We start from the raw sequence: 8,759 nt of genomic DNA, 5'->3' as shown, positions 1-8,759 counted from the left end.
AGATCGACCCGTGTCTTCCGCTGACTAGATTATTGCCACAACTTATCGTGTCAACCATTATCAGACTCATAGCTGCGTGTCTCAGGGCGGAAAATTTTCGGATCGAGATCGGTGATGTTCTCAGCACCGATGACAGCCCGACCGCCACAATCTTCCTTACCCTCCAGAGAGCCAGTTGCAGAGACCGCGGGTCCGTGCGCTATGCAGATGACGTGGAATATACGACGGAATTACAGTCGGCTATGGAAACGCTTACCGCGGAAACCGTAAGACAAACACTTCGAACTGACAGAGTCATCTGAGCCCTGGTAGTTTCTCATCACTGCCGAGCACTCGACGGGTAATACGTATGCTTGGGTTGCTCGGGTAGGGAGGCTATCGAAGTTGTGCATGAATGTTTCGTCGGAATACCGGAGTTCAAATGCGATCCTCAACGCCGAATCCCTCTGTCCCTACCCCGTGCTCGATTCTATGGATAGAGGTGACTCGTCAGCTCTGAGGAAACTAGAAGAAGCACAGCTCCTAGATGAGAAGCTCTCCAAACGGGAATCTCGACCGCGATCATCTGCGTACCTTATAGCGTTCTTTTGTAGCGTGCTTGAGTTACATTATCAGGTGCTACTTCGCTCACAATATAGCGTCGCGTCGTCTCGCGGTATCCCGCCACGGGGATCATTTGCGCGTGAGACTCAGATGAATCACTTACTAAACCGTGGGAGATTGGAATTACCTGGAATTATTGGAATCCATCGCTCGTCTCGGTCGGCGAGACGCCGGCTTGCCTATGCATGGCTGGGCTCTCCCCTGACTTCCCGAAAGGAGATGTGTCAGCGGAGGGACGAATTTTGATTGAGTCTGAGACATTGCACTCAATGATATCGAGGAAGCTCGAAATCAATCATCGATGAAAGTGAGGCATGGATACACTCGCTTCTTTCAGGTATGGGAACGAGATCTTTATACAATATTCTGTACATGATTTAAAAGGACTGGCTCATGAGCTCATATATAGAGATCGAAATCAATCCGCTTTGATGAGTAAAACTTGGGTTCGGAACGTTTTCGCACCAATACACCGTTTCCGAAGTAGCCATTCTGCGTCCATTCCAGCATGTCTGCGGAGGAATAAGGTCCGTATATCTTGGCGTCGTCCTTGTCTTCCCACTTGAATTCCCACGAAACCGTGCTGTCAATCTCTTCTCGGGCTCTACTCCCGCCCGACGTCGAGGGTCCGTCCCCGCTCGTGCTGGCGGGTGTTTCTTCGTCCGCGAACATGTCCATATCTGAAGCCTGAAAAACTTGCATCAGTATGCACCCTTGCCGCGAACAGAGTATCTGAGATTGGACGGATTCAGAAATCGAATGGCCCGTTCACCACGGGAAAGTAGACGAAACGAGCTTGCTTTTTTAGGCGCCAGTGCGAATTGCATCTGCTCATAGGTCCGTTGGTAGATGTCCATATCTCCGGAGGAAAGGATTTCGTCCGCATAACCGCTCATCTTGTCCAGAACGGCTTGTTGATCCGCGTCGAGTTTTTTCTTGTCTCTGGAAAGAGGGGCGATGTTTTGTTCTTGCTCACCGTCCACGTGAGAACATCGGCGAAATCAGAGCTACAAGCTCCCTCATGTCGAGAAGTTTAAGCGCACCGTAACGAACCTCTTGTTCCGACCGGAGTTGCCTCCTCCCAGCCTTTTTATGCATTTGAGAACACTTTCCCCGGGCTTCATCATCTCCAGCATTTTAGAGTATCGGTCCTTGATGTCGAGCTTCTCCCCATCCTCGGAATCAGACGACTCAGCGAGACCTCCCTCCGTTCCTTCAGTCTGCCCCTGCTCGTTCTCCTTGATCTTCACCTGCAATATCTCAAGAGTTTAAAATCCAATACTGCAGGATAGGTGGTTTTCAAATATGTCCTAGGAGGACTGGCTTCGCGACGGCAGAGAATCACGGAATTCTCGCAAGCTCGAGCGCTTGCCCGCGGTGCTCGAACATTCAGATCAGATCAGCCCTTTGATATATTAGGTAGGATCGGGATAACTCCGGATACTTTACTCACCCAATCTATGTTGTCCAGCCAGCTGTCTTTGACCATTTGCGCGTTCTTCTTGAAAATGAAGGTGCCCTCTTTGTCGAAGTGACCGTCTTGCATCTCTTCTTCCATGTTGAAAGCTGTGATTTTGATGTCACCGTCGAAATCAACCGTGGCTTTCTCCTGCCCGTCGAACATTTTGTTCTCCAATGAGGCCACATTATACGTCTCTTTCTCTTGTTCCAGCTCGTCATCTTCATCACTGGAATCGAGAAGAAAATCCGTGAACTCGTGAGCACGTCTTGACTCTTCCTACGCCGGCCGGGAACAATCGTGCTCAAAGAGTATCAGGCTCGACTTGCGGAATCCTCCCCCTCCCTTCCCAGTCGACCATCCCATCCAGCCTCCTTTCGCTCACGGAGACCACGCAGAGAAACAAAGAGCTTCTTTTTACCTGTCAAGTGAGTTCATTTTCGGCTTCAGCGATTCGGGGGCTTCCTCTTCCTCGTCACCATCTTCGCTCGGGAAACGTTGCTTTTTCGACGATTGGGCCAATGATTCCGAGAACTCACTAGCTCGTTTTTGCTGTTGGAGGTCTGTACGCTGCATCGTGATGCCTGTGTCTCTGGAGCTCGACGAGCAAAGTCCACAAAAAACGGGGGTTCAGCAACGAAATTCGAAGGTTCCGATCCTGTCCGCTCGAAAGACGAGTTATTGTTTACATCGCTCTCTCCGGCCATGAGGGAGAGGACACTGGCAGACCGACTGTCAGTGTATACAGCTGGCCGCGCACTGGCACATGGGAGCCAACCAAATAACCGTTTTCCCGAAAAGCTGCGAATCAATACCCTCCTACGGACAGATGGATTCCGTGCCTATGCAAACTGATTTCAAGATGAATGGCTCGACGGGCCAATCCTCATGCTTAAGATTCACTGACAGCCCGCAGCCACACGGACCCCATGCCAAGGAGAGTTTTGGCCTCTCCGAATATTTAAGCATTTCGCGTTTGGAATCAGGAGTCTTGTCGTGCATCATTAATAATTGAATGGGAGACTTATTCACATCCGATGTACAGCAAAATGACATTTTTATTCTTCACATAGACAGTGCAGAATCGATTCTACTGGTATTCGCAAGTTCATGATTATCGGAGGGGCCCTCACGAGGGATATTCCTTGGGATGGAGCAGAGAGGTGTACACGGGTCTCAAGGATTAATCACATTTTCAGGGCTAGGAGTGGCTCATCCTCGGCGAGTTTCGTCGTCTGGATGCTTTGTAAAATGGCGTCGACCAGTTCCCTACGAGAAAGGATAAATAGTTGAAGTGGAGTGCCGACAAAGTAACCACGAAAGCAGCACGAGAACATGCTGCTCCCAACTAAGCGGTTAGATTTCGAATCGAAAGGGGCATCGATCGATTGCACAGGTCGGAAGCTACTCACTTTATGCTTTCATTCTTCTCATGGAGGCCTTGGAAGTCTTTCTCTTTCTTTTCGAAGAGATAACTCCGTACGTCATGGTCAGAAACGAGACAGTTCAAAAGGAAAGCAGCCTTGGTTCGAACTTGGACAGATTCATCGCTCTCACACACCAACTTGGTTAAGACGTCCACAAGGCCTTCCTCTCTGTCCTGGGTTGCAAACAAATGATCCGGAACATCAGGACTCGGATTCCCTCGTATGATTGCTGCAATGAACGACGGTGCGAAGTTAGGCTCCACGGCTATGAAATCATGACCTCTGGCCGCGGAGCCGACGGACCGGAGCAACCGAACCGATAACTGTAGGAATTTCTTCGACAAGACGGGAGTGATGCCTGAGGCTCCGAGAAATCGTTCACACATGTTCGAAGAGGGCAGGTTGGTTGGTGTTACTCACCGGATAGAGCGTAAACAGCTTTAGATTTCGCTTGAGCTGAGTATTCATGGCTCTTCACGATCTCAGTCAGTCTGGGTATCAAGCACATCGCCTCCGATTGACATCCTGGAGAGTTCTGAGCGAGCTCTGCAAGAATCGAGCACAACGGAGCCATCGCTTCCTTGGTTGCCATTGAGAAAATGGTTTTGATTGACCCCACGGAGTTCTTCCGCTCATTGTCTGTAAGGACTCAATCGATTAGTAGGTGTTCATGTGAATTCAATGATCTCCTGGCGTCATGCGAGAGGCTCTCAAATGAGCGACTATCTCTATCAACAGCTCACCGTCAGCTCTGTCCAATAGCTCCGCTTCTTCTGCTATGTGCTGCAGCTCGCTCGCGACAGCTTCCTTCAAGTGCGCGGTGTTACCCTTTTCAATGAGAACGGCGAAGCTCCTGAGGACATCCGCAATACTCCTGTAGATCGGTCGGTCATCAGGATCTTTCACTCCATCGGTCGAGGACGATGCCATCTGGCCGATGACTTCCTTCAACCACTCACGGTCCTGTAGAGAGCGATTTTGCGTCAGTTGAGCGGGCTTTGAGTATAGGACATGATTCAGAAGTCAAGATCGAATACCTCTCGCCGACAGCATTGTTATCTCCTGGTAGTCTTCAATTTGAGCGCTGTTATCACCTCCGGAGGGATCCCCTTCCCAGTGAAGTGAAAACTCTGGGATCACCTACCTGGTCACTCATGGGAGCTGCTGGGTTCGCCCCGGGCTGAATGTGGGACACAGCAAAACGAAAGGCTCGAGGAAGATCGCCTTGATCACCCATATCGATCCGAGGAGATGAGAGGGAATGCTCACTACACAAATTCGAGGTCTTATCGACTTCACTGGACGATTGGTGTTTCGAAGAGGATAGATAGCTCCACTGTTGACGTTCTATTCTCACAAGAAACGCATGCTCTTCCCCACGATCAATTCTCGTCGACGGGAGTTCGGTAAAACCCAACTCTCTGACTATCTTGTACAATAAGCCTGGGTAGCAATCGGGATTTTTCACTAATAATACGCGCAGGCCAATGCTACGAGCGGAAGTGAACGGTGGGACCCGCAGGTCTTATATAGACGTAAATGCTCGGAAGGCGGAGAGTCCGGAATCCGCGAGATTGCGCGATGCGAGAGCTCTCGACCTTGCTGAAGGAATCGAAATGAATCAGATCTCAGAATGTCTGAAGAACTATCTCGGGAGGCTCTTTCGGCTGATCGTCCTCGCCGAAACGATGTGATGTGTCTACGAATCGCCAGAGACCTTAATTGACGGAACAACAAACTCGGTCAACCCAGAAGCGTCTGCTATTTTCCTGAAGTTTCTCGACGGCGCGACGAGAATCGAGAGTCCAAGCCGCTCTGGGAGAGGCACAACTGTAGAAGGAAACTACTGCATAGATAATCTTCCTCGAATATTGATGGCTCCCAGCGGTGTCTGAACGGCTCAGTGGTGGAATAGAGCCGACGGGAATAATTGTATGTTCCTCTGTGTGAAGCATATCTCGGAGAATCTACGTCCCATCTGCTCCGCCGCTCTCAACTCGAATAAAACTACCATTGTAATTTTCAAGCTTTCGAGTTTCTCGAAGATGTCTACCGAGAAAGCCACCACTTCGTCGGGGACACTCTCACTGAATATCCTGGTCCATCCGCGCCAGAAGAACAATCCCGTTCTGAACTTCGTCAAGAAAGTTCGTAATATATGCGACCGACTGTCGGTTTCTCTCGAAACAGAATCTCTTCCACAAACACAACCTCGTCTGGTTAACCCCCGCTTATACCCGAACACGAATCACGGAATTCTAAGCGCCTTCTCCGCTACCCTTCGCAGGTCGCTTATGAGTTCAGGGATGATCTTCTAGCAGATTTCGTCGTTGGGCAGAGCGCGTGCTGTTTATTCCTCTCGCTCAGGTACCATCAAGCTCAACCGCAGTACATCGTCAAGCGCCTGAATGACCTACGGAATCTTTTCACGGTTCGAATTCTGTTCGTACAGGTAGACATCAAGGTGAGTTCAGAGAGCGATGAGGACCCCCTGAGGATATTGTAAGCGAAGAGACGGATCTTCCGCACAGAAAAAAGGATCGAGGTAAACATGAGAGTTTCCGTTCCAGGATGCTCCCCCGGTCATAAGGGAAATGAACCGAATGGCTCTCCAGGCGCGTGTCACGCTGATGCCAGGATGGAGCGCCCAAGATATTGGGCAATATTTGGAACTGTATAAAATTTTAGAGAACAAACAGCCAGACCTGATCAGAGAGAGAATCGAAAGTGAGTTCAGTTTCCAGTTCGTGGAAAGCGCTTTTGTTCGAAAGGACTTTCCTACTGCCGTCCTCGGAACTAGGCGAATTCGATTCATGTGCCGAAAATAAATATGCTTTTTGCAGTGGAACCATTGACGCGAGCGATAGCGGCGATAACCACCATCAAATCCGTGAACAAGACCGACGCGATGGAACTTTTAGAGAATTTCGGCTCGCTGAAGAAAATCGCCGAGGCATCAATCGAGGAAATGTCGGTCGTGCCGGGAATCGGGGAACGGAAAGCCAAACAGATCTACGAGACCCTCAGGGAGCCCCTCGTCTATAAGTAATGTCCCCTTCCCGCTCCACCTTATCTATGTAGAACTCCTGTGATCTGTACTTCTAAGCCAAATGCGCCATTGTATGATGTGTTCCTGTTCAAGAATGAGTGAAATACATGATGTACATATGGAAGAAGCTGATGATCGCGTAAATCCAATAAGCTCTGCCTGGAGTAGCAAGAAGGGAAGAGGAAACGAGCCGAAAGGAGACAGCAGAAGTTCGAAAAGTCCCTCTCCTCCTAGCAATTTGCTCATCGAAGTCTTTACAAGGATGTAAAACATCCTTGCAGAGACTTTCTTTTCGCTCTGGACTCAAGTACTTCGCCGAGAAGATAGCGATCTTCCCAATGGAATTTTAAGGGGCTCATTGACAAATCGAAGAGTGCATTTTGGTAGGCTTAGAAACGAAATCGAGGATCACTTGGAGTCTTCAGAATAATGTCAAACACTCGATTGTGTAGACAGAAGGAAGTCTCCCATTTTCGTTTCCAGATGCGATTCGGAGAGCCGTTGGGAAGAAGCCTTCCCCCGAGTTCCTAAGGGGGCTCTTAAGAGTAAACCAAGCCAAGAGCCACTAGGAGACTGTCGGGATGCAGTTCGGTGCAGCATGAAGTCCTGCTTCCCGCGTTCCGGGCGTCGAATTCTTGAGTATGAGATCGAGGCACGAGCATCGAGCCCGAAGTCGGCTAGTCTGCTTGGCTCGCATCTGGATTCCGACTGGACACGATTATGCAATCGAGAGTCGTCACCACGCCACGCCCCCGCGAGAGACTCAATGGTCACCGCCTTAGGCAAGAGCATGGAGGGGAAGCTCGTGGACCGAAATCCTGAGAATGAATCGGCACTGCCGCTCCTGAGCCTCCGAGAGGCTTCAGGTCTTCCAAGTCACCGAATGGTGACGAGGCTAGCTACCTTCCATCCGGAGTCTTCCTCTTCGGCCTAGCAAGAGAAATTATGAGCACTATGGATGCCCGCATTCAAGTGACCTTTCAAGTGAAACACGCTCAGCAGTCCAGGCATTTTTCTTGGGTGAGAGAGGGTTTCTCCTCTACGTTTCTCCTGCTCCTACCACCGCAACTTCATATGAAACGAACGCCGCCCAAGTAGTCTAGCGCGTTTTGTTTTGTTTATATTTCCAGAGCATTTCGTCGCTTGCTCTACCTTCGAAGAGGCGTCAGGGCACGCTGCTTTACCTCCATGTGTCCACATGCCCGATTCTCTATGAGCCCGGTCGGAAAATTCGAAACGGGGTCTCAATTCTATAAAATTCGCAGTCGTAAGGAGGCTGCCCTGAGTACCCTGAGTGAGGAATCCTAAAGACAGGGAGTTGCCCCATGGATCTCCCTTAGTCGGGCTTGACATGCAATACGACTGAAAAGATGAAAGTTATTCATGGTGTTCTTTAAGGCATGAGACGCAGCGGCCTGATGACATGACGGATCCATTGAGCTGTCGAAGAGACACCGCGGCGGTTTTCTCCGCGACGGCTTGCGAGACAAATTGCACGTTTCATAAGGGCCATGAAGCATAAATGCGTCGAACAGATCCCATGCAACTGCGAGACAATACAGTCAGTACACACCCACAAGTTCCTAGGGCTTGTTCTAGATCATGACTTGAAATTTTGCTCTCATGTCAACTCAATCTGCTCCAAGATGCGCTCAGGTATCGCGGTTCTCGCGAGAATACGCAACGTGGCCTCTCTACCACTTAAAAGATCAATATACTTTGCTCTCGTGGAATCCCATGTCCGGTACATGATCCACATATATGGAGGCACGACGACCACCCTCTTGTCGAAGATTCACATTCTACAAAAGAAAGCGGTGAGAATCATCCTGAACAAGGGGCACAGGGAGCACTCCTCTGCCCTCTTCAAGAGTCTGAATATTCTGGAATTCAGGAGGCTATACGCCCTTAATCTCGTGTATCCCCTGAATCCTATACGAACCCTCCTCCCAAGACCAGAGCACGAGCACCAGACCCGCTTCAAAGCGGAGGGTCGCCTGGCTCTCACTGAACTCATCAAACTCGTAATAGAAGAACCCCTTTCCCAAACTTCATTATTCTGTACACAACCTGCCTCCCGACGTTCGCAACTATACAGACAATCACCTAATCTGTAGAAGAGAATTCGTCAGAGAAGTAATCAAAAATTACTACGCCACAACTACTTGCGATGAAATTAGAAGAATCCTCTGCTAGCTCTGAAACTGATATCCATTAGGTA

The 8,759-nt window shown here is 49.7% G+C and overlaps 3 protein-coding genes across 3 annotated transcripts; 1 reads left to right on the top strand and 2 right to left on the bottom strand.

The window, feature by feature from the left end:
* Positions 1-1,002: 1,002 nt before the first annotated feature.
* Positions 1,003-2,751, bottom strand: holn1 (CD2 antigen cytoplasmic tail-binding protein 2 homolog holn1). Its single transcript, XM_029112804.1, has 5 exons — positions 2,484-2,751; positions 2,057-2,291; positions 1,657-1,853; positions 1,391-1,545; positions 1,003-1,298 (listed from the first exon to the last, which is right to left on the bottom strand). Exons 1-5 carry the CDS (start codon positions 2,636-2,638, stop codon positions 1,003-1,005), a joined length of 1,038 nt encoding a protein of 345 aa, XP_028968637.1. The 5' UTR covers positions 2,639-2,751.
* Positions 2,752-3,094: 343 nt separating this feature from the next.
* Positions 3,095-4,987, bottom strand: LOC100908392 (uncharacterized). Its single transcript, XM_003738010.1, has 5 exons — positions 4,634-4,987; positions 4,233-4,452; positions 3,910-4,128; positions 3,475-3,718; positions 3,095-3,331 (listed from the first exon to the last, which is right to left on the bottom strand). The coding sequence occupies exons 1-5, from the start codon at positions 4,724-4,726 to the stop codon at positions 3,250-3,252; spliced, it is 858 nt and encodes a 285-aa protein (XP_003738058.1). The 5' UTR covers positions 4,727-4,987; the 3' UTR covers positions 3,095-3,249.
* A 277-nt stretch (positions 4,988-5,264) lies between these two features.
* Ercc1 (DNA excision repair protein Ercc1) lies at positions 5,265-6,650 on the top strand. Its single transcript, XM_003738009.2, has 5 exons — positions 5,265-5,421; positions 5,517-5,636; positions 5,777-5,953; positions 6,060-6,216; positions 6,333-6,650. The coding sequence occupies exons 2-5, from the start codon at positions 5,535-5,537 to the stop codon at positions 6,536-6,538; spliced, it is 642 nt and encodes a 213-aa protein (XP_003738057.1). The 5' UTR covers positions 5,265-5,421; positions 5,517-5,534; the 3' UTR covers positions 6,539-6,650.
* Positions 6,651-8,759: the final 2,109 nt, after the last annotated feature.

The sequence above is a fragment of the Galendromus occidentalis genome, unplaced genomic scaffold (assembly GCF_000255335.2).
Source record: "Galendromus occidentalis unplaced genomic scaffold, Mocc_1.1 scf7180000075742, whole genome shotgun sequence".
NCBI lineage: Eukaryota > Metazoa > Arthropoda > Arachnida > Mesostigmata > Phytoseiidae > Galendromus > Galendromus occidentalis.
The sequence above is the reverse complement of the archived record's forward strand: the minus strand, read 5'-3'. Positions and strand labels throughout refer to the sequence as shown.

Bases quoted from the DNA above. Each gene is read 5' to 3' on its own strand.
- LOC100908392 (XM_003738010.1), bottom strand. From the start codon at position 4,726: ATGGGTGATCAAGGCGATCTTCCTCGAGCCTTTCGTTTTGCTGTGTCC. The intron at 4,453-4,633 runs GTAGGTGATCCC...CGCTCTCTACAG, and splicing joins CAGCTCCCATGAGTGACCAG to GACCGTGAGTGGTTGAAGGA. The intron at 3,332-3,474 runs GTGAGTAGCTTC...CCTTTCTCGTAG, and splicing joins GAGAAGAATGAAAGCATAAA to GGAACTGGTCGACGCCATTT.
- Ercc1 (XM_003738009.2), top strand. From the start codon at position 5,535: ATGTCTACCGAGAAAGCCACCACTTCGTCGGGGACACTCTCACTGAAT. The intron at 5,954-6,059 runs GTGAGTTCAGAG...TTTCCGTTCCAG, and splicing joins TCGTACAGGTAGACATCAAG to GATGCTCCCCCGGTCATAAG. The intron at 6,217-6,332 runs GTGAGTTCAGTT...TGCTTTTTGCAG, and splicing joins GATCAGAGAGAGAATCGAAA to TGGAACCATTGACGCGAGCG.
- holn1 (XM_029112804.1), bottom strand. From the start codon at position 2,638: ATGCAGCGTACAGACCTCCAACAGCAAAAACGAGCTAGTGAGTTCTCG. The intron at 2,292-2,483 runs GTAAAAAGAAGC...TCTCGATTCCAG, and splicing joins AAAATGAACTCACTTGACAG to TGATGAAGATGACGAGCTGG. The intron at 1,546-1,656 runs GTTCGTTACGGT...CCCTCTTTCCAG, and splicing joins AACTCCGGTCGGAACAAGAG to AGACAAGAAAAAACTCGACG.